Source organism: Chelmon rostratus, chromosome 3 (genome assembly GCF_017976325.1).
Source record: "Chelmon rostratus isolate fCheRos1 chromosome 3, fCheRos1.pri, whole genome shotgun sequence".
NCBI lineage: Eukaryota > Metazoa > Chordata > Actinopteri > Chaetodontiformes > Chaetodontidae > Chelmon > Chelmon rostratus.
Genome location: NC_055660.1, coordinates 23,556,533 through 23,579,211, shown reverse-complemented (window position 1 = coordinate 23,579,211; position 22,679 = coordinate 23,556,533). Strand labels below are relative to the sequence as shown.

At 42.5% G+C, this 22,679-nt stretch overlaps 3 protein-coding genes across 4 annotated transcripts; all 3 read left to right on the top strand.

Annotated features, from left to right (window-relative positions):
• Positions 1-11: 11 nt before the first annotated feature.
• Positions 12-3,907, top strand: ntan1 (N-terminal asparagine amidase). Its single transcript, XM_041933586.1, has 10 exons — positions 12-243; positions 852-954; positions 1,095-1,160; positions 1,264-1,372; positions 1,463-1,536; positions 1,633-1,686; positions 1,783-1,836; positions 1,930-2,027; positions 2,296-2,409; positions 2,551-3,907. Exons 1-10 carry the CDS (start codon positions 163-165, stop codon positions 2,713-2,715), a joined length of 918 nt encoding a protein of 305 aa, XP_041789520.1. The 5' UTR covers positions 12-162; the 3' UTR covers positions 2,716-3,907.
• A 789-nt stretch (positions 3,908-4,696) lies between these two features.
• On the top strand, positions 4,697-9,657 carry LOC121604471 (mpv17-like protein). The gene is made up of 4 exons (XM_041933987.1): positions 4,697-5,152; positions 6,390-6,460; positions 7,203-7,232; positions 7,658-9,657. Exons 1-4 carry the CDS (start codon positions 4,849-4,851, stop codon positions 7,901-7,903), a joined length of 651 nt encoding a protein of 216 aa, XP_041789921.1. The 5' UTR covers positions 4,697-4,848; the 3' UTR covers positions 7,904-9,657.
• Positions 9,658-10,626: 969 nt separating this feature from the next.
• On the top strand, positions 10,627-21,722 carry bmerb1 (bMERB domain containing 1). Of its 2 annotated transcripts, none has more exons than XM_041934186.1 (6): positions 10,627-10,754; positions 14,405-14,525; positions 17,462-17,535; positions 20,173-20,287; positions 21,418-21,500; positions 21,604-21,722. In XM_041934186.1, exons 1-6 carry the CDS (start codon positions 10,667-10,669, stop codon positions 21,720-21,722), a joined length of 600 nt encoding a protein of 199 aa, XP_041790120.1. In that variant the 5' UTR covers positions 10,627-10,666. The 2 variants fall into 2 exon arrangements, with proteins under 2 accessions (XP_041790120.1, XP_041790121.1); XM_041934187.1 differs by having other exon boundaries at positions 10,667-10,775; positions 14,414-14,525; positions 21,418-21,504; positions 21,623-21,722.
• Positions 21,723-22,679: the final 957 nt, after the last annotated feature.

Sequence of the window (22,679 nt, the reverse complement as noted above, 5' to 3'; positions counted from 1 at the left end):
CAGTAGAAGAAGACAGCCTTCCAGGAAGTTCAAGCCAGTTGACCGACAGGTTTTGCCGTTACTGCGATATGTGTATATTTAGATAACAGGAATATGAAGTTACTGGTCTTTTTGCAATAATATGGTAACCGCTTCATGTTTTAGTGGTCCTCGCTTCAGGAAATGCCTTTGCTTATTCAAAATAGAGGACTTGGGCGCATAAACTCGACAGCGGAACTGTTCGACAAATATCCACATTTAAAGGTTTGTTTCCAGAAAGTTCAGCTAAATTTAGCTTGCTGAGCTAGCTGTCATCGCCAGGTAACCTAACAGTTCCTTTCTGTAAGTAGTCACTCTATGACAGACGAGCAGTTGATGGTGATTAGCGTTACATTTATGGACGGAACGCAGATCACTCACGGATCATAGCGCAAACTGACACATCTTCATTTTTTTCTTAAGAAGTGGAACTTATCCTAAATGAGATTCAATGAAATAATCAACTGCTGAATAAGAAAGAAATGGGAATGGAAGGAGCATGACTGTTCATCTAATGAACAAATGTTTCGACCATTTGATAACTCCCTTCTGTGGAAAGTAGTTTTGAAAAAATATTGTTTTTATTAATAAAGAAATTTAGTGAGACCTTTCTGTCATCAGTTGAAAGATAAGTGTGAATTAGGCTACCTTTTCATTCTCTATGACAAATATCAAACTAAATTGTGTTGTCAAATAATAATAAGACCAATAAGACCCTAGATGAAGGTTTATAGTCTGTATTAACTGAAGTAACACTAATGAATATCAAAGCCTGATAGTGTATTGATGTAAATGAGACTCATCCACAAAGCCACTTTACACTTGTGTCACAGGAAAATGGAAGAACATTTCGCTCCAAGCCGCTTGTTGATGTCGACCCAAAGTGCCTCTTGTATGTCCATCAAAGGGAATTTGCTGCAACCACACCAGCAGACAGTGAGTAAAGCCTGATGATTCATCACTAGCGTTTCTCTTTTCTCAGCTCAACATTTGTTATCCTCTCGCTAACTCCCAGATATTGCACCCAGTTAACCATTCTGGATCATAACAGATGCTTTATGTCTTGCCTATCACAGACAGTGTGTCAGTAATTGGATCTGATGATGCCACCACCTGCCATTTGGTTGTGCTGCGACACACCGGTAATGTTTCTTTTATTAGATTTATGCTGTGTGCCCTATTCTGCCGGTGTGTATATAGTCAAGAGTGGCATTTTTAACGTCTGCTATGATTGAATTTTATTAGGAAGTGGAGCTGTTTGCCTTGCTCACTGTGATGGTTCCAGCACCTGGTCTGAAGTCCCGCTCCTTGTGAAAGCTGTCACATCACTGAGTAACGGCAGCAAGGAGGGCAGGTATGAGACACGCAAACAAACACATACAATAAAAGTTTACAACCTATTCAGATGTTCTTCATTCCCTTCGCTTTGCTTTCCATTATGCAGACTTGAGCTCCATCTTGTCGGGGGATTTAACGATGAGTCGAAAACATCCCATAAGCTCAGCCTTAACATACTGGGTATAGTCTTTCTAATTACCTCATGTCTCATGGTAATATAATGCTGTCAGAATTTGAGCTTTGTAACACTTAGAATGACTCTTTTTCACTTTACAGCAGCGTTCCAGAAACAGAAAGAGGATATTCATCTGGAAACATGTTGCATCACAGGTAGCTTTGACACCTGTTTTGACTTTGCTATTGTTATGAAATATTATACCAGTGATGTCTTCATCCAATAAATCCTCTGGTTCTCTGTTTTTGTAGAAATCAATGACATTGTCATTGATGGAACTCATAGGCCTGTTGTATATGGAATAGGTAAGTGATGAATAAGCTACAGAGTGAGAGAGGTGCAGTGCTTCCATGCCACGTGACCTCTAATATTTTGTGTCTATCTCTGTTTCTGCACAGGTGTAAACGTTAAAACAGGGGATGTGTTCCCTTCATCATTCACTCATAAAGGACCTGCAGAGGAGCTGCGATCTGCAAGGACCTTCACTGGGGGACAGGTACTATAAATGTAAAATGTTGTGTGAAAAACTCCAGAAGTGTGCCCCATAAACAAAACAAAACTCATTAGTCTTCGTTTCATTCAAAAAGTCCCGACCATGTTTAAGTGTTATGGGATTATAATCATAAACAGATAAAGAATACTGTGCTCTTTCCCTTAAAATTAACAGTGTGGTGATTGTTTGATTCAGTAGGACACAATCTCATTCTTGAAAAAAAAAAAAAAAAAAACCTCTCTTCAAAAATGAATGTTTTGTTGTCCTGCAGATGGCTGACATATATGACTCAAGTCGAGGAATGGTTAAAATTGGCCCATGCAAGTGGTCTCCTAATCTGGATATTGCCTTCTGGTTGTCACAAAATGATGACACAATTTTAAAGGTAAAGTTTACTTGGCTATTTTTTCATGCTTCCCTCAAGGCCTCTGTAATGTTTCAGCCACTCCTGGAGTAAGTGTGAAGCAGCAGTGCAGAAATTGAAATAATACAGACTCTGACTCTGGTATCTCTCTCTCATGCCCAGTACCTGTCCACCTCTCCAATGGCTGAGCCGCCACACTTCGTCCAGCACATGAAGTCCACCATCCGGTTCCTTTTAGAACACCCAAACTCTGATAGCCTGTTCCCCGGGAGTCAGCCACAGCTCTACCACAGGGCTCAAACAGGGGACTGGGAGAGGGCTGTCTAGTCCTGCTGTATCTCTCACTCAACCTTAACATGGAACCTGACTGTTTTTGCCTCTCAGCTCAATGGATACACTGTGACCAATCCACCCACTGTCTGTTTTTTGTTTGTGTCTTAGCCTTGAGGTAACCCCCAACTGAACCATGTGTGTTGAATGGCTCTCCTGACTCGTCTGGCTGGTCCAGTAGAGAGAGCAGAGGAAGTACAAGTGATTCTGTTAATAACTAACAGTTAACTTCTCCTATTTTATGAGGTGGTGTAAAGTCTGCAAGTTACACCATCGGCTTTGTTGCCAGTCGAGGTTAATGTCATACCAAGCTTGATTGTTCTGATTCTCGAAGGAAATATAACCTTGCTGTCTCATGTCCAATCAAAAGACCAGTCTTATCATTTTGTATGTTTTTTTTGCCCAACACTTGTAACAAACTGTTGTTTTCTATTCATTTCCTACCATGCATGCATTCATTGTTCAGTTGATACTAGTAAAGCCAATCAACCTACATAATTCAAAATGTATTTAGTTGCCTTTTAAATTTTTGTCAGTTAATGTTGTCAGCTACTTTGTCACCAGGAAATCAAACCTTGCCTATCTCAAGCAAGTTCTGAAAACCAATACATTTCTGGGAGGTATGACATCAATCTAAAAACTTTGGTATGCTTAGGAAATATGTGTACGATATGAAGTAAATTGACTAAAAATTGTGCATGGTCCTTAAATGTAGAGCCTGACCTACTGTTAAGGAAGTGAAACTTGCTGCAACAACAACGAAGAATATATTTATTTTGGCACTTTGTCTTAAACAGGGAATTACTAATTGCCAATGCTCTGTATTGTTGTAGAGTTGAGCAAAGTTTATTTTTCTCTACAAATGCACCTTCTTAATGAGAGTGGAATATGATATTTCATCACATACTCTAAATCCTGCGGTACACTTGGCTATGAATGTGTCTGTTTTCAGAAACTGCATGTGTAAATGTGTATAGTAGTCTTCTGCAAGGGATGATATAGATTCTTGTCAAATGCAACCAACCATGATTTTAGTTTTTAACAACTTAAAAATGAAATCAACAACATATACTGTATAAGGCCTTTTCTTCAGTTGTGTTATTCAGAGGGTTGCAAGGTGCTTAAAGCATTTGGTGCAACTTGTTAGCATAACATATTTTACCTATTACTAAATAAATGTAAATGGTTAAATCTAGTTTGAAATGTGTGTTTTCTGTGTGTGTTCAGAATGAATTAAGTTGAAAGGGTGGAAACTTCCTGATCTAGGCACTAGAATAGAAGAATAGAGGTTTTGCTGCTTGGCCCATTGCCATTTGATAACATTGTCATTTGTGGGTGTTACTATATATTACATTACCCATTAACACCTGACCAAGCCTGAACTGAATTGGGCCTGATTTGAGCTTATCACAGATGTATCAGTATTGGTGTATCTGTTGGCCAATAGAAAATATGAGACAACATCAGAAAATGTAAAAGATTTGCCAGAAGTAGCCTAATTTGGAAACAGTGTAAAGAAATGAGTCAGCTAACATATCCTCGTCCCAAATATCCACATGGGTGTAAGGCCTGAAAAAAAAAACAAAGACAGAGAATTCACAGCAAAAACCAGATCTTTCCAGACAGACCTGACAGGCTGCTCTTAGACCCCGAGTTGCTCTGTCGGACTGAGCTCCAAAGGTTGCTCGAGGACTTCAGATGTTTGCTCCGCCCTACAACAGTAGCCGCCTGTACTTTTTTTTTTTTTTTTTTTTTTTTTTTTTTACGTAAAAAGGGGCGTAGTAATTTTACGCAGAAAGAGCAGACCCGGCCAGTGGCAGACTCACAGTCCTGTGCCGGCTCTCGGATGGTGCGCGACAACAAGCAAGTGTCCCAAGATTCTGTTACTTCATGACGGTCGTTACACCAAAAACATTGACACTGTGTCGTCGATGAGCCTTACGAGCGTTTTCCATCGAAAAGCCAACGGATATGTGCAGTGTTCGTGATGCCGCGGAGGTTTCCAGACTGAGATGACGTCCGTGTAATTTGTGACATTTAGCTTGCTAACTCACACATTAAGCTAAGTACGTTTTTTTAATAACACCATTTCATCTCATTTCATTCCACTGGGCGACAGTAACTAAAACAATGCGAAAGGCGTTGCTGAGACATGTCCGTCGGTTTCCGTGGGTCACCAACGTTACACTGTACGGCTGCCTGTTCGCTGGGGGGGACTTCGTCCACCAGTGGTTTTCGCGGAGGGACAACATGGACTGGACCCACACACGGAACGTCGCCGTGCTCGCCTTCAGTTTCCATGGCAACTTCAATTTCTTCTGGATGCGGTTCCTGGAGCGGAGGTTTCCCGGGAATTCCGCCGGGATGGTGATGAGGAAGCTGTTCCTGGACCAGACCACAGCGGCGCCCCTGGCCACCAGCGTCTTCTACACAGGTCGGTGGGTAGTAGGACGAAACGGGCGGCACGCCATGGCTCCCCGCGGCACGATGGGAGCCAGCCGGCCAGTTAATGGTTAACCTCAGAACAGGTCACATATTTGTCGATTTGTAACGCGACCCAAGTCCCCTCTGGACTCCTCTCTGGCTGTGTAAAGATCAGCAGTCGGTCATTGAGCCGTGAAACAAACCTTGACTGGCAGAGGTCACATGAAAGACATCACTGAGCAGACCATAACCTCCAAGGAGATAGCGTTAGATTTGAATGATGGTGTTGTGGAGTGAAGACCTGGAAGGTGTGAACCTTTATACTAGGCCAAAGGAGGGCTGCAACTAATGATCATTTTCACTGTCGATTGATCTCTTCCTGATTGATTGTTTAGTTGTTTGGTCTATGTTAGAAAATGGTGAAAAATGTTCATCAGTGTGTTCCAAAGCCCAATATGACATCCGCAAATGTCTTGATTTGTCCACAGCCCAAAGATATTCACTTAGCTGTCACAGAGGAGTAAAGAAACCAGAAAGTATTCACTTTTAAGAAGATGGAATAAGAGAATTTTAACTTTTTTTCCAAAAAATGACTCAAACCGATGAATCTATTATCAAAATAGTGAGCGATTAATTTAATAGTTGACAGCTCATCGATTTGTCCTTGCAGCTCTAGACCAGATGTTATATTATCAGCATCTGGTAATTCATGCCAACAACCTGCAACACTGTGCTCCCTTTCACATCCCTATTATATTACATTACATTATATTACATTATATTACATTTATTATATTACATTAGAAAAGGTAGTAGTAGTGCTGTAGGTGGGCTTTCATCCACTAAACAAATCCAAACTGGTTTATGGATGACCTGGCAAAAAACAGGAACATCAGCCTTATTGTGAATCGGATCGCATAAACCTGATGAAAAACAGCAAACCACATCAATAAAGGCAACAACTATGTAAATCCCACAATCCTGATGCTTTATTGTATATTGCACTGATAATGTCTTACAGGAGAATGTATTGAAATTTTGCACCAGTGTATCAATAACACAGCTTGAGAAATATGTCATGACATATTGCCATAGTACATTTTTCCCTACTCCTGTGAAACACATGTATACACTTTGTTTATGGTTTCTTAAGTGTTCGTACACTGACTATAAACTCTCCATCAGTCAAATAATTTTCCAGCCGATAGTCAGAGACTGGACTGTCATCTGCCTTGTTTGTCCCCCAGGTCTCAGCGTCTTGGAGGGCAAGGAGGACATCACAGAAGACTGGAGAGAAAAGTTCCTGAATACATACAAGGTGAGAAGGAGCAGAGACAGACTTTTCACAGCATCTTCTTCTTGGTGGCGTCTAAGTGATGTGACGGTTTACTTGTGCCTCCATCAACAGGCTTGGGTTTTATGTATTGTTTTCCCATAGTTCTGTGTGTATGCATCATGTGTTTTGGGACAGCTCTTCTTATGGCTCTCCTGATGAAGTCATGTAACTATGACTTGAACTGAACCACGTTCCTCGCAGTCACTAAAAGTGAAAGATAAAGTTGTGGAACTGTTGTGGATAACACAGAGACTCGGGTGCAGAGAACCACACAAAACATGAGGTAAAGTTCAAAAAGGCAAAATCTTTACTGAAAAAAGCAGGAAGTCCTACACAGGAAGTCAGTCCGAATGCAGCAAACAAATCCAGGCAGTGAATTAGGCAACAAAACTAAATCTTATAAACAAAGCTAAGTCGAAAGCCATTGAATGTGATACCATGCTATAAAGACAATCAGGGAGAGTAACACGGAAAACAAGTTTACCTACAAAATCAGTGCAGGTGAGTAACAAGAGACAGGAACGCAGCAAGCCAAACGAGGGCAGGGACTGAAATGACAGGTGAAGCTGGCACCAAGATAAAACAGGAAATACAATATGCACAGATTAGCTGCATTTTACTTAAAGTTTCTGTTCTGTCCACATCGGTTTCAGTAGCTGTTTCTTCTCAACGCTTTGTACGTCTACAAATGATTTGTGTGCTGTCTGTTTGTCTCTCTTTTCAGACGGGGCTAATGTTCTGGCCATTTATGCAGGTAAATGTTAATATCTCCCATACATAAATGTCAATTCTTAACCTTTGGGAATAATGTTCAGTGAAGACGGTCTAACCTCAACGGCCCACTTACTAATGATTGACTGTTGTGTGGGTTTGTAAGTGGACCCTTGAGTAGAAGTTCTCCCTACGATTGTAATCTTTCATCCCTTCACATTTCCACTAATTCCAGTAGCTGTTATAATATTGAAAATGACCCAATCTTGGTATTTTTGAAGTTTAATGAACTTTTTAGACTAGAAAATAGTCTCTGTATGACATCTCACAACAAAACTTGCACGGGAGTCATTTAATTTTAGAAACTACTACTCAGATAATGAATCTGAATTATTTATTGGTATGTAAACATGTAATATACCAGTACAAAGATATCAACACACTGTAATCTTTATCTGCCTCCCTCAGTTTACAAACTTTGCCTTGGTGCCTCTATACTTGCGGACCACCTTCACCGGCTGCTGCGCCTTCGTCTGGGCCACCTTCCTTTGCTTCTCGCGTCAGAGCGGCGACGGCACGGCTGGCGCTGCACTGGCATGGATGTTCCCCCCTAAAGAGGATGAAGCAGAATCCGTAAAGGAGAAAGTAGACTCTGAGGAGAGCAAAGACGCTCCCAAAGAGGCAACCGTAGCATCTAAGCCTGCTCAGAACTGAAGAGTGTAGAATCAGCAGCTTTAAAACGGAAACAGAAACGACCACGCTCTGAACAAGAGCTGAAAATGTGCGTCCTCATGATGCCGTAAGGTGCTTTAAGAAACAACATCCAGCAAATGGAATGTATATACAATATGTTTTTCAGTATTCATACAGCACATCACCCCCATTAGAAAATATCATCCACTCCTACTTTTCCATCCCACAGAGAGCCATCGCCATGCTGTATTTCTCATCCATCAGGTTTAGTTTTTTTATTTTTCATAACTGCAATCTTGTGTTCTCACATTTAGAGAAAGAGAGTTCCCTTATTCAATTGGATCATGCTTAATACAGGACATCTGTATCTGGGACAGAAGCTGTGATGATGGCTGGGTCGATGTCCCAGAGCCCTCTGCCTCACAGTGGGACAGAATTACTTCCACAATGTGGAGTGGCAGCTAATGTGTTAACGTAGATTTCTAACTTCGTAAACTTTTAAGTATCACTCTCTCACAAGTGCTTCAACTGTTATCTGCGACTGCAACAGAGTGCCTGATCTGGAAGGACGATCTGTTTTGGTTCCAGTTTGCATTCTGGTACGAGATGTACCAAATAGTTGTACAGGTGTACACAGGTACCAATAATCCATTATATACTAGAGTTTATTTGTATATTATTAATGTAAAGGTATATACTTTATACATAAGGACCATAATGAGCTGCACAAACAGGAGATGTATGTTCACAAACAGTGCATCATTCAAAGCACAAAAAACCCAAAACACTAAAACATATCTGAGAAAACATTTTTCAGTTCCATATTCTCAACCATTGTTTATCTCTGTTGCGGTTGTGAAGTACTGAAGATTACTTTCACTTTGTCTAATAATGATTGATGAACCATTTACTTGAATGTGGAAATGCTGCCTGCCTGTTGTCGTACTTTGTTAACGTGATAACCTTGAGTGCTCTCTGTTGTCCCTCTTTGCACCATTTCCTTATTTTTCAGTGCAGTTTGCTGTTCTGTTTTTGTTTTTTGGACGTCTTAGTGAAAACGTTTCCTCGCCTGCAGTGATTCTTGAAATGTAACGTCAGATACCTCCACCAAGCAGTTTGCCATAGAGGTCATTTTTTAAATAGTGTTCAGCTGAGTACAAGAGCTGACTTCTCTACCTGTGTACAGAATTTAAAAGGTCTAGGGCAAACTTCTCTCTTCCATCTTAGGCAGACAATTAACAAAAAATACCCTTTCATTCACTTGTGTTCCCATGTATTCCTGAACCTCTCACAGAGAGGTGTGTCTATTTTTGTGTTTCTGAAATGGTCGAGTCTAAAATGTACACGGGAATTAATACTGTGAATAATAACAACAATAATAATACAGTCTTTGAAATGGGGTACAGAAAAACAATGCAATCTCTACAGCGGTTTGATCCGTTTTATTTGACATTAAATTGCACCCTTAAGCATAATAATTTAATATTATTGTAGTGTTAGAGTGTTAGTTTGTAATTAATATTATATGCTAATGTGTTACACTCGAACTGGAAACTATATTCCCTTTGGACATATCAGTAACTGAAGACTGGGTAATACTGCCAACTCATTCACAGCTTGGTTTGGTACTTTAACACAGTCTGAAATTTCTCTTGACTGGTTTTGATATCACTATTGATCAGTGCCACTGGCTGTAATGTATTGAAACAATGATTTGATCACATTTTGCACTTTAGCTGCACTAACTGGTAGAAATGAATGACATTTATTGTTGAATAAATTAAAAACATCCCATTGATCCGCTGTGTGAGTGTTTACTGAGCGTACTGTTAGCAACACGAAAGGCATCAGCTACTACTGAACTCAGGTTACAAGCTCAAACCCAAAATTGTATGTTGTGCAAGTGAACCAGTTTTCTTGTGTACAGTTGACACACACCTCTGTTATTTGCTATCAAAGGTGCATCTTGGGTGTGTTTTAGCTTGTGTTCAGACAGAAATATTACTCATTCCTCTGTGTTACTCACTGTTTAGATGCAACTGCAGCTCTGTCTCCATCTCTAGTGGGAATTTATTGAGCACAACATGTACTTTGAAAGGCCTGCCGGCTGCTGCGTGGCTTTCCTTCTGCAGCCTTCTCTTTTTTACTTACTCAGGCTGCATCTTGCTGCTTCTGAGACTTCAGAAATGAAGCTCTAGGCACCTATTAATAGAGCCGTTTCCAAATTTGTAACAGGCTGCTCAAACGGTTTCCAGAATTTTGCCATATGCAGCCAGACCCCCTGATGTGGAAACACCTGCCACTTAACCTTCAGTGTTTACTTCTGCCTGTCAAACAACAACCAGAGGTCCACTTCAAAGACAAAATGCTTTAAGAGCTGTAACCCCCCGCTAGATTTCATATCCATTTATTTAGAATAATTACATGGAATTTATCCAGGCAGCACTTTGGCATATTTAAATATACTAGTAAAAAATTCAGGCTGACAATAAAAAGTCCAGCGCAACTGTGCGCCTATTGTTTTATTTTTAACGTCATCTCGGTGCCAGTGGGTGTCTCCCAAGCCTTCACATCCCTGCCCGCACTGCGCATGCGCCCCGCATCCTCACCTCCATCCACACGTCGAGGGTCTTGAAAGCTCGAACAAAGATGCTCAGCGTCTCGGGTCGCCGGAGTCTTGTCACCGGGTGAAACTGGGTTATCTGGAAGGACGCACACAGCGGAAACGAGCACATTTAGCCGACAGACTGCACCCCGGTTTCTGCGCGCGGCCACTCCACCGACATGGAACTGAAGAAATCTATTTCGGACACCGAGCGCGCGCTCCGGAGCTACGGCGCCGTGTCGGAAACGGCGTGGACAACAGACAAAGGTGAGCGTCATGCATCAAAATGTGGTGTGCTTCACCGCCTGCTGCTCAGATACGAAGTTATGGGCTTTCAGCATGTGAAAACACAGAGCAGCGCGTGCTGAAATGGTTAATAAGTGACTCACAAAGGTTTGGGACGGAGCCTATCAATAGCGCTGCCTTGGTGCTAAAGGGCCTATTAAGTCCCTTACGTGCACACTATGGGTACAGGCTATTGAGTGGTTTGTGAATGAATTTTGAGCCAAGGAATATATTACAGATACAGCAAGCTTTCAGTCATTTGAGTCTGAGCTGATGCAGAAGCATGAAGCAAGAGCAAACCTTCTGCTCTGATCAATGATTTGGTTATATATTCTCTCTCTCTCTCTCTCTCTCTCTCTCTCTCTCTCTCTCTCTCTCTCTCTATATATATATATATATATATATATATATATATATATATATATATATATATATATATGAGTGAAAGATAATAATTTGAAGGACAGTTTTTCAAAATGCCATAAAGTGTATTCCTCACTTTTACTGATTATTTTTGAGGAATAATTTGCACAGGGGGTGAGAGCAAAAATAACAGTTTCTGCACATTCACAATGCAAAACAACAGCAGCACAGCCTGCAGCCTCAAACAGGACTGGAAAGCTGAACAAATACCTCTCTAACACCTCTGGAGCTGCAGAGCTATGCTAAGTTATTTCATTGGTTGATCCACTGATAATTTGGTCTGTAAAGTGTTAGAAAATACTAAAAACATGCCTGTCACAATGTCCCAGAAGCCAGTGGGACGTCTTCAAATTCCTTTTTTTTTCAACCCAAAATCCAGATATTCAATTTACGGTGATATAAAACCAAGAAAAGCAGCAATTCCTCACTTTGAACAAGCTGGAAACAGAGTACGTTGTGCACTTTGCTTGATGTGCACATTGGCAATTAATTAATTAATCAATTGACTTAGTGATTAATCGTCTAATCGTTTCAGCTCTAAACAGCTCCACAAACTACAGCATCACATGGCTGTAAAGCTGGACAAACACAGTCTGGACATAAATCAACATTATCAGCTGCAGAGCCATTGTATTAGATGTTTCTGTTATTTTGTCCTATTATCAAAGCCCCAGTGATGATGGGCGATGGATGACGCATGTGTTGACGGAAGCAACCGAGTGATAACGTCCTTTAAGATGTGTCCTAGTTGGTTCCACTGAGGATAACTCATCACAGGAGAGCTGGGTGTGAAGAAACTTCCAGATTAATTCAGAGAAGAAGAAAAAAAAATGCAGAGGATATTTTTAGACACAGTTTCAGCCATTGCTCTCTCTCTCTCTGTCTGTCTGTCTGTCTGTCTGTCTACCACAAACACATCCAGCTAGAAAACAAGACATAGGTACAGCAGAGCGACTCACCCTAAGTTTATCTCCTCTTATTTCCAAAGCAAAGACAAATACTGCCCGTGTTTGTCTTGCATTTTCTGTCTTGTGCTCACCATCTGTATTTTCTTTGAGGAGGTGTGGTCCAGAGGCAGCAGCAGCAGTCGTGCATACACGGTGTGGCTGCAGGATGCGTCTGCACTGGCTGTCAGACACAGATGTTGACATTTCCCTGTTGGCGAGCCCCATGTGGCCGCTCCAATACGCGGTCCAGGCTCTCCGGGCTGTTTATTCCTCATTAAATAATAATCCTGAGGTACACTGGTGAGCCAGTTGGCTTTAATGAAACTGGGGTTGTTCGAGCTGATTAATTATGCGTGTGAGGCCACTGGTTTACATCTGCAGGTGACATGAGGAGCAGTGCTGCTGGCGTTGGCCTGAAACTTTAGTCTTACCCTCGCTCGTCTCTGGTGATCAAGCTGCTTTTAATTAGGAGGTATCAACACTCTTCCGCCGTTGTGATGTTTTTAATGCTGAGTGTGTGTGTGTGCGTACGTGTGAGCAGCTTGTTCAGATGACAGGGAGCTGTTAAGACATTACTGAGCTGGAGTTTTGCCACCAGTCGGGACTGAATGCGGTGGTGAGTCAGCTCTGTCCTCAGCGAGCATCCATGAAAAGTACCACGAATGCAGACTGCAGCTTATCCTGCTGGAGGGGGACGACGAGCTGATCCAGTCCTCTAATATTACAAGACACACTGTGGATAAATGTCAGGCGTCCCATTTGACAGCTCAGGATTAAAGATGCAAATAGTTTGTTTATTCAGACCTATCAGCCTGTGGACTGGGGATCTTGTTTCAGGGTAGTCGTCTTTGGAAGGGATCACTTCACAGCCAGGGAGGGCAGGAGGGATGCTTACACCTCTTTTAATGTCCATATGGACAGGTGAGTGTCCAAACAGATAGATAGGATAGACTTAACAAATAACAAATAACAAATAACAAATAATCTCCATTTCCAGCCTCTCAGATGTTTTCATAGCCTTCTGTGATCATAAACTGAATATCTTTAGGTTTTGGGCTGCTGGCGGGTTGAAATAACACATTTAAGGACATCTCAAGTCAGCCTATCAGTTAATAAGGAACATAGCTGTTACCTGCAGCTCTAATAGTGTTACAGGACACCAACAGCAGGTATCAGTGTCAGCTGCATGTTTTCACTGGCACCCAGTCTCGCTGTGGTGCATTTGCTGGCACTTTGAATATTCACATTCGGCATAAAAGTGGAAGATGACTGTGAACGATTCAGGCCTGCAGAGACGCCAAGTGGAGTTTGACACGTGGGTGGTGGTGTATCATGGCACTCTATTGCTCCCTGGGATTATTTACTTTCAATTTGATCTTTTTCTCAAGTGGCACTCCAGTGATTAAGTATTACCATCCATAATGGTGGGCTTGCGAGAGACTGATGAAAAAAACTAATTTAGGATGCGGAGGGTGGAGAACTTTCAGACCCCCCTTGATCCTACACCTCCCATGATGCAACTTGCCTGGTGACTGCACACGGCCAGTTTGTGACACTGGTTTTCTGAGCACTCCTTTAATGATTTGCAATGGAGACAGATGGGAATATTGGGAGAAAGACAGTCATCTAATACACAACCAGCTTCCTCAGCTCCACACTTCAAATGTTGGAATGTATTTGTGTCAGCAAATCAAGATCCACACTGTTTGCTTGCATGTTGAAAGATGCCGATAAAGCTGGTGAGGGTCAGTCTGTTCCAAGAGCTGCAGCATTTGCAGGGGTCAATGTATTGATCAGGGCAATACATGTTTGGTCAGTGTAGTGAATGTTGAGTGGCAGATATGGAGGGTGCGAGCTCAGTGGTCCAGTTCAGGGAGGAATGGCCCAATCAGCATCATCAGACACCTCAGCAACCTCCTACTTTAGCGAAAGAGCTCTAAGTGCTGGGATTACATGCTTAAATGCTGCCTTTTTTCTCGTGTCACACACATTACATCAGCGACTGAGTCATGCACGCCAAACCACCTCTCTCAATTACACATGCTGCTTTCTGTCCAAGTATCATGTTCTTGGATGTTGCGGGGTGACGCTTCCCAGGCGGACGAGGTGAGAGATATGTTTGCCAAGACGCTGAGAGAAAGTTTCCAAGGATATAAAGACAGAAATTAGGCACGCTTGGATGCGTTTGTCACATTAAAACGAAGGGAAACACTTAGATACAGGCTTCCCTGTAATAATGTTTACTGCGTTTGTCACCCTCAGGTCACTCAGACGTGTCCATGGCAGAGAGCACCATGGCTCCAGAGGAGATCGAGGTGGAGATGGCTCGGATCCAGCGCCTGCGAGAGGTCCTGGTGCGCCGGGAATCAGAGCTGCGCTTCATGTGAGTTGCTGCATTGTCAGGGTTTTTTTGTGTGTGTGTGTTATAGCAACACTAAACTTTAATAGAGCGTGACAAATATTCGATAAGTACAGTTTCATAACAGTCCCCACTGCTGTCCTTGGGTGGAAAATGAGCTTTTCTGCGTTGCCATGACACAGTGGACACTCATCATGCACTGCAAAGGTCTCCTTTCGTATAAGTTGGCTCGTTTAAGGCGGCCTGATACCGGGGCAGGCAGCCCGTTTGTCCATTGATTTTCCAGGCTGGACATGCCAATAGCAGCTGAATGAGTCACCATGATGAAGTCAATGGCTCCTCATCAACATTAGCTTCAAGGATTATGGATCAGTGTTTGGGAAGACTTACTGTATTTAGGTCCTCTCTCTCTAAATCATCTCCGCCTTTATCACAGGAACGTTGTGTGCAGCATGACAGCATGGATGTTGATTGACTGGTCAGACAAACGCTGAGTTTAAATCTGTGGCAGTGTGACTAACGATTTTCATCGTCCCTCCCTCTTACAATAATAATGACAATGTATTTCCAGTGTTCATTCATGCTCACTGCTTCACATGCAGCATGTGAGCAAATAGGAATTAAAAGAGTCCCAGTTTAGCATCATTCATTGCTTGTGCACTATTGGAATTAATAAGCCAGGCAGCACACTTCACTATCATATACAATCCAAAAGATATTCAGTTTACTAATAGTGAATAACTCAGTTACAGTTTCACAGCTGAAACCAGGAAATGTTTGGAATTTTTGCTTAAGAAATTACTAAAACTAATTAATGGATTATAAGTCATTTATTATTGCCATTATGTAGTAAGCTATATTAAGATATGTAACTAATTGTTGCAGCTCTAATGCAGACTCACAGTACTTGTAGGGTTAAAGGATATAACTGAGGTGATTTAAATCTCGAGATGTTGCCATATCGTTAATGTTTAATGTCCCTTAAACACCTTTGCTTGTGTTACAACATTACAGGCAATGTTGCAAATCAGTGAGCAGAACGATCTTTGCATCAGTAAAATGAAATACCTTCGCTTCGTTGCACACTCTGTATGTGCCTGTATGTGCCTTTTTCTGGTTGGCCCGAAAAGACTTCTTATTTTGTCATCATTTATTTTGATATGATGTGAAGCCCTGATTCATTTTGTGTTACAGTGTTACACACACTGCGCTTTGCAATGCCGACTGGAAATGACAGTATTATGAAGTGTCCAATATTGCCCCTCCATACCGCTGATCAAACTGTATCAAGTTGTCTCTCCACAGTTACATATCGAAGTAAACGGCGTGTTTTTTGGGTCCTTACACCCCGAACATCTGCAGCTTGAGGGCTGAGGTGTCGGGTGAAGCCGACACACATCTTAAGAGATTTACTCAGTTGATAATGTTAGTTCACACGCCCACTTGAGAGGCTTCATTAGGCCGCCACACTGCTTATTGCTTACGTCTCTGTTGTCAGGCTCTGTGTGACTCAAGACGGCTCATAAACACACACACACACACACACACACTAGCAGATGGGGTGTCAGAATGCAGAAGCTGCTGGAATCCACAGATAGCACCGAGAGAGTGAAAAACAAGGCGGAAGGAGGGAGAAAAACAGAGGGAGAGAAAGAAGATGAAGGGAGGGGTCAAGGGGGAGAAAGAAAGAGGAGGGAGGTGTGAAACGGAGCAACAGAGATACATGCAGAGGGAGGAGGAGGAGGAGGCTACGGATGAGTCATCAGCCTGATCTATCACATGGAGAAATAATTCTGTGGTAGCTGTCACTGCTCCGCAGAGAGAGCGAGGGAGAGGAGGGGATGCAGGGGAGAAGAGGGGGAAACGTCGAGGCCCGAGGGATCAGAGGGCTGCGTGGATTGAGTCGTGTTGCATGTTTTCCCTCCACTCGCACATCTGATGAGTGACGTCAGGGCCAGAGGCTGTGATCTCTTAGTGACAAGAGTGTGGTTGATCAATCAGTGATTTTAATCGACAGAAGATGAATTCATAAACATTTTAGTAGTTGATGAATTATTTCAGTGACTTATCAAGCTAAAATGCTAAATGCAAATTCCCTTTCAGGTGTACAGACAGGAGGAGTCGATGCTTTTCTCCGACTTTAATCAATTGCAGATTGAATATCTTTGGTTTTGGATAAAATGGAGCAATTTGAAAAGCTCACCTTGAGCTCTATTTAATTTTTCTGGGCATATAATAGTTTCTGACCTTTGATACAAGAAATTGACTGGATGAGATTAGAGTTTCTGCTTCTATTTGTCTGCCTCTCAAAGGCTCTTGGCTACAGTGTAAGTCAATTATCTTCAAATTGGGATGTTTTGCACATTTTCAAATATTTGATGTGAATAATTGTGTTTAAGATTTAGAAGATTTTGTTTGAATTATAAAGGCGGTCAGATAGGCATCATTTTACATCGCACGATGTCCTCAAATCCAGACAAAATGCACAGCACTCTGACATACACATGGTGCTTGAATCGCCATAAGAACACGCAACGAGGGGTTACAGTCAAAGAGTGACAAGCCAGTGGGTTCATGTGAAAGCTTGGGAGTGAAGTGTTAATAGATTGAAGAATAAAAGAATAGATACAAATTAAATCATCTTTTTTTCTCAGCCTTAGTTTGGATGTTTCATTTCATCTGTGCTATATATAAATAGCGTAACATTCAAGTTGAAAAATGAATCTCTGTGCTTTTGGACATTGACAGAATTTCTCACTTCATCAAGACATAAAATTGGTACCTGACGGGTCATTTTTAGATCATTTTATGGATGATGCTTTTTCTTTACAGGCTTCACGACACAATATAACTCTGCATAACATCATTTCAAGTGGAAGTGGCAGCAGCTAATAATATCTGTTGCTCTTTAATCTGATGGAAGCCAGTGATTTACTGTTCTCCTTCTCATTTTTTTCTAGGATGGATGACATTCAGCTCTGCAAAGACATCATGAGTTTAAAGCAGGAGCTGAGACAGATTGTCGCAGTACCAGGTACGGTTCAAACACACACACACACACACACACACACGCACACACACATATATATATATATATTTATGTCTTCTGTTAACATAACGAAAACCAGCTCTCGTATTTCAGCAAAGAAACTCAGAATTGATCAAAAATTGATGTGCAAAACTGTCCACGCTCCCTGTCTGTACTCTTGGCAAACAGTGCACCTGTTTGCAGCTCCCAGTCTCATAACCTCAGCAGTCGTCATGGTGATTTATAGGAAGTGTCGTTGCACTAAACTATGCAGGACTGATCGTAAGTCTCAGGGATGTGGTGGAGTTATGAGGGAGAGATAGTCACACACACACAAACACACATGCATCATCACTGCGAAAGCAATAGGAGCTGAGGGGAAGCTTTCCAGGCGAGGCGTGCAGAGTGGACACTCATTTTCACTCCCTGGTTGCTTTTGTGGTTTGTCCGTGGGGCAGTGTGCAGAATCACATACTGGTTTAACTCCACTGTCCAGTGTTTCTGAGCCGCGGCGGGAATGTGCTGAAGTGTTTCACTGACGTCAGCTGTCACACATAGTAACACATACATGGCAACAGCAGTCAGAAAGCGGCTGCATCGTGTGTTCGTGTGTGCGAGCAGGGGGGGCTGGTGTCGTGTTCAAGGACTCACACACACACACACACACACACACACACACACGGCAGCAAGACTTGTGGACATTCATCAGCTGCTTAGGGAAACGAACCAGTGGCCTGTCAATCACAGGGTGGATTTTCTGCAGCGTACAGAGTGAGGACGAAATAACAGAGCACTTTGCAGTGTAATCCAATACAGCAGTACTGCAGTAAATGCTACTGTTGTGAATCTTATGTTTGAATGAATGTATGAATGCTGTCAGAAAGGCGTTGATTTGCCTCTGTGGTCATTTCTGATGTCCTAATTTGTAGTAGTAGTTGTTGGTGTTGGTTTAATTCAGGGCTCTAGTCAGGATTTTAAAAACAATGCAACCCCTCCTGCCCCACATACCAAAAAAAGACAATCCCAACATGACAGCAGTACCTGTATTAGCACTGTGGAGCATTTTTTATGAGCGGGTCCCCGTTTTGTTTGTCCTGCACATGAATGCACACGCAAGTGACGCAACAAACAACAGTCCAGCCAATAGTTTCGCTCTGGAAACATGGACGTAAACAATGCAGGCTTAAAGAGCACCACTGAATGTAAATATAACTTGTCTTTGTTTGCATGAAAACTCAACAGGGCACCTTTAAGTTTGCTAACATTACAGTAGCTAGCGTTAGCCTCCGAAAGCTGCATACGAGACCAAGCACGGCTGCAGAGGCAAAACCTCCGAGTATTTTGCTTCTCGTGAATTCAACGTTTAATTTGTGAAGAAGATGTTATTTTCTTATTTCAAACTGACATAATAACCTAGCATTAACGTCCATTTACTCCCTTGCTCTGGAGCTTTCGACCACATCCTCATCAACTGAAAAAGGAAAAAACTAAGAGAAAAAAGTGCAAGTCTCTAAAATGTTCATGATTTGGATTTGTCATATCTTATGTATTCATTCCAGTGTTCAATTACATTTTCTCCAAAATATAGAGAATACAGTTCTGTTGGAGAAATTGTGAATCTTTTATTTATTTACTTTTGTTGGACGACAAGTTATCAGATATCTAGTTTAAACTGACTGGAACAGCTCGTGAAGTATCCACCACATGTAACTGTGGTGGGAAAACCCGGAGGCTGAGACCGAACTGTCCTTTATGGTGCCTTCAGCTTTGATTGCATTGCATTATATTGTAAAGCCTCCCTGTGCATTTAGGATTAGTGGTCACACAAAGTGCACACTGTCACACAAAAACTGCCGATCGTTGAGATTCCCATGAGCCACTGGGGCCTCGTGAGTTCAGTTGTTGGGGTTTCTGGCAGCCCCATTACTTCACTCTAGCAGAATGAGTCATATGACATGCAGACCCTGCTGCCTCTCCAGCTCCAGCCGTGCACCCCTCCGACCGCTCTGCCCTCAGGGGGGTTACACACTGTATCTGCACCGCTCCACTTTATTTCCAGATGGGAGAAAGAGCTGATGTTTGCAGTCATTTTTCAAACCCCCTTTTCGCCACCTAGCCTAGATACCAGCAGGTTCAGGCAACTTACCTCTGCAGGGGTCTGCGCATGTGTGTGTGTGTGTGTGTGTGTGTGTGCACTTTGTTTGGTCTGTTTATGTGTGTCTCTGTCTGTGCTTTGGACTGTGAAGGTTAGGAACGTGATACAAAACAAAAAGGATGTTGCGTTCATGGGTCTCTGACTGTGAATGCAAATTCCTTTGCCAAATAAAACATGAAACAGAGCTCTCTAGCATTTGCATAATTAAGTCAGTGCCTTATTTGTTGTGAATTATGCATGAGGGGAGAATTAAGGGTCTGTTTGTGATGTGACTCAGTGTTTAAGAGCCAGCAGACTTTGTTGTAAGGTCAGTTTGTTAAGGTCACTTGTAAGTAACTGAACGTACGGAGCCTGAATACAGCATTTGCTTTATGTGAGGAAGTAAAATATTAAGGTTTCAGCTCAGCCTGCTTGTCCCTGCAGCTATCCATTCATGTATGTGTTTATGACTCTGCCTTTCTTTCATTTTCCTTCTTCCTTTCCCCCAGAGAAAGAAAAAACCAAGAAGCACAGGCAGCGGGAAGAGGAGCTGATCCTGAAGATCCATAAGCTGGTGCAGAAGAGAGATTTCCTGGTCGATGATGCCGAGGTGGAGAGATTAAGGTAGAGAGCTCCCACTTGCAGGTGCAGTTAATACCCGGGAGGATGTCGGCAGGAGCTGACTGTCTGTTTACACAGTGTAGGGTAAAAAAGTGTGTTTCTTCATTTGATAGACAGGATAGTTGAGAAACAGTGGGAAGGAGACTCATTAGAGTAAATGTGTGGAGTAAATGTGAGCATGACCGAAGGCAGGGGACAGGGTCACTCCATCATCACAGCACCGCCTGCTGTCTGTGTGTGTGTGTGGGAGGCTGACGGATGACCGTGGCTCTGCACTGTCATCTTCTTCTTCCTCTTCCTCTGCACCCACAGATCACCCACAGAGCGACACAGACATGGCTTTGTGATACAGAATGATGTCAAATCACAGGCTGGTTTTTAAAACACTGGATGAGCTAATTGTAAGGTACTTCTGAGGTTAATATTGAAACAGAGCTCCTTTTTCATGGCTTATTTTCATCTGTTTAATCCGAACTATTCTTTATGATGTGCCGAGTCACAGCAGAAAAGTGTGGCACAGTGTGTGTGTTGTCAACATCAAGGCCACGCTAGCAGCTGTGCTAGTGAGGCGCAGTGGCGTTTTGAGCTAAATGCTAACATCGGCATGCTAACATGTTCACAATAGAGACATTTCACTCAGAGGAGGAAGGTGCAGGAGGAAGAGTCAGGGAGATATCTTACTTCTGGCTACCATCAGTTTTTTGATTACAAATCCAACTTGGCGAGATAAAATCTTTTTACTGTCAAGTGGACAGAATCTTTTTTGATTCACAGTTCTGGGTTTTTCAGAGATCACAGAGGGGTTGTCTTACAGAGGAACAGATGCTTAGCTCTGTGATCAGTCAACAGTATAACATAACGTTTTTCCCAGCAGACATTTTGACTCGTCACAGTAGGAAAAGCTCAGGGTAACTAATGACATCAGCAATGGCTCTGTTTTAATGAGTTGTCCCCATCATGAGCTGTGACAGTAGGCCAGCATGAACAACACCAGGAGCAGAAAGCAGAGCAGAATTCACTTATTCACACTTGCTGTGTAAAAGGCGGATGAAGAGGCACAAACTGCAGTTAGTCCTATAAATCAGGTGCGCTGTGCTCAAATGGCCGACTGTGTGACTGTGTGTTAAACTCAGGGAGCGAGAGGAGGACAAGGAGATGGCTGAGTTCCTTAGACTGAAGTTAATGCCTCTGGAGAAGAAGCTGAAAGTCACACAAAGTGAGTGACCAGGTTTGACACAACACACAGTCAGAGAGCCGCTCACTTCCACTTCCATGGTGTGATCATCTCTTTTTTTTTTTCCTTCTTTCTTTACAACAAGATCCTCCAAAGCCGAAGAGACAAATCCCGGAGCCGCCCCCCAACAAACCGTCCATCACCAAGTCAGGAGTGGCCATCATTAAGGATTGCTGCGGAGCCACCCAGTGCGCCGTCATGTAACTGACACGGACCTCGTCATGAGCTCGTCCCCGTGTCAGAAACAACATACTCACGTCACATGGCATGCCATACATCACTTCCTGTGACTCAGAGAACCTCAGTCAGCTGTGGCTCCCCTCAAAGCTGCTCAGGAATCAGGTTCCTGCCACAAGGTTTCATCCCAGAGTTTGGGAACTGATCCCTGATCAGTACACGAGGGGAACCTTACAGTAAGAAGCATCTGTGAGTGAAGATACTTGTCCACAGTATATGTGAAGGGAAGGGAACTGTAAGTTAAAAAAAACTCTTAAATGGGTCTTTACAGTGTGTAACATTCCTTTAAGATGACAATATGGTCTATGACCATGTGTGTTGATAAACAGTGCTACCATTTACAGAACTACAAGCACAATGTCCACGTAGTGACGTAGAACTGCTGTGGTTCTCTGTCTGACAGGAAAAAAAAAAAAAAAAATCATCTGTTCTCATCCCTTCATGTTTGACAACGGGTATTAATCTTTCCATTTCAGCCCTTTAACACCAACCAGTAAACCTCTTTCCCCTTCAGGAGACCCACAATTTTGCGATTTTATCATCGTTCCCAGGTGGGACCAACACATATGGTTCAGACAAACAATATGGCTGCCGATCAAGTGACTGGTACAGAGGAGGGTTACAGACGGGTGGCAGCCAGTGGACGCTTTTGTACCGGAGCTGAACAATATTTTTGATTCCATCCTTTGGTCAGTTCAGCAGTTTAATCCTCTCACTTTGTCACAGTTAACAAATATTGTAAAGCTTCCACAGAAGTACTTGATGAAAAAGGCTTCAGAGCTCCCCAGACAACAACTCCGCTGCAACACTGCTACAAAGCTGGGTCATGTTAAGGCTGAATGCCAATAAATAGCATTTGACCACTTTAAAGGAAATCTGGCAACCAGCACATCTAGGATTTCAAGGCGACGTGAGGGAAGTGAA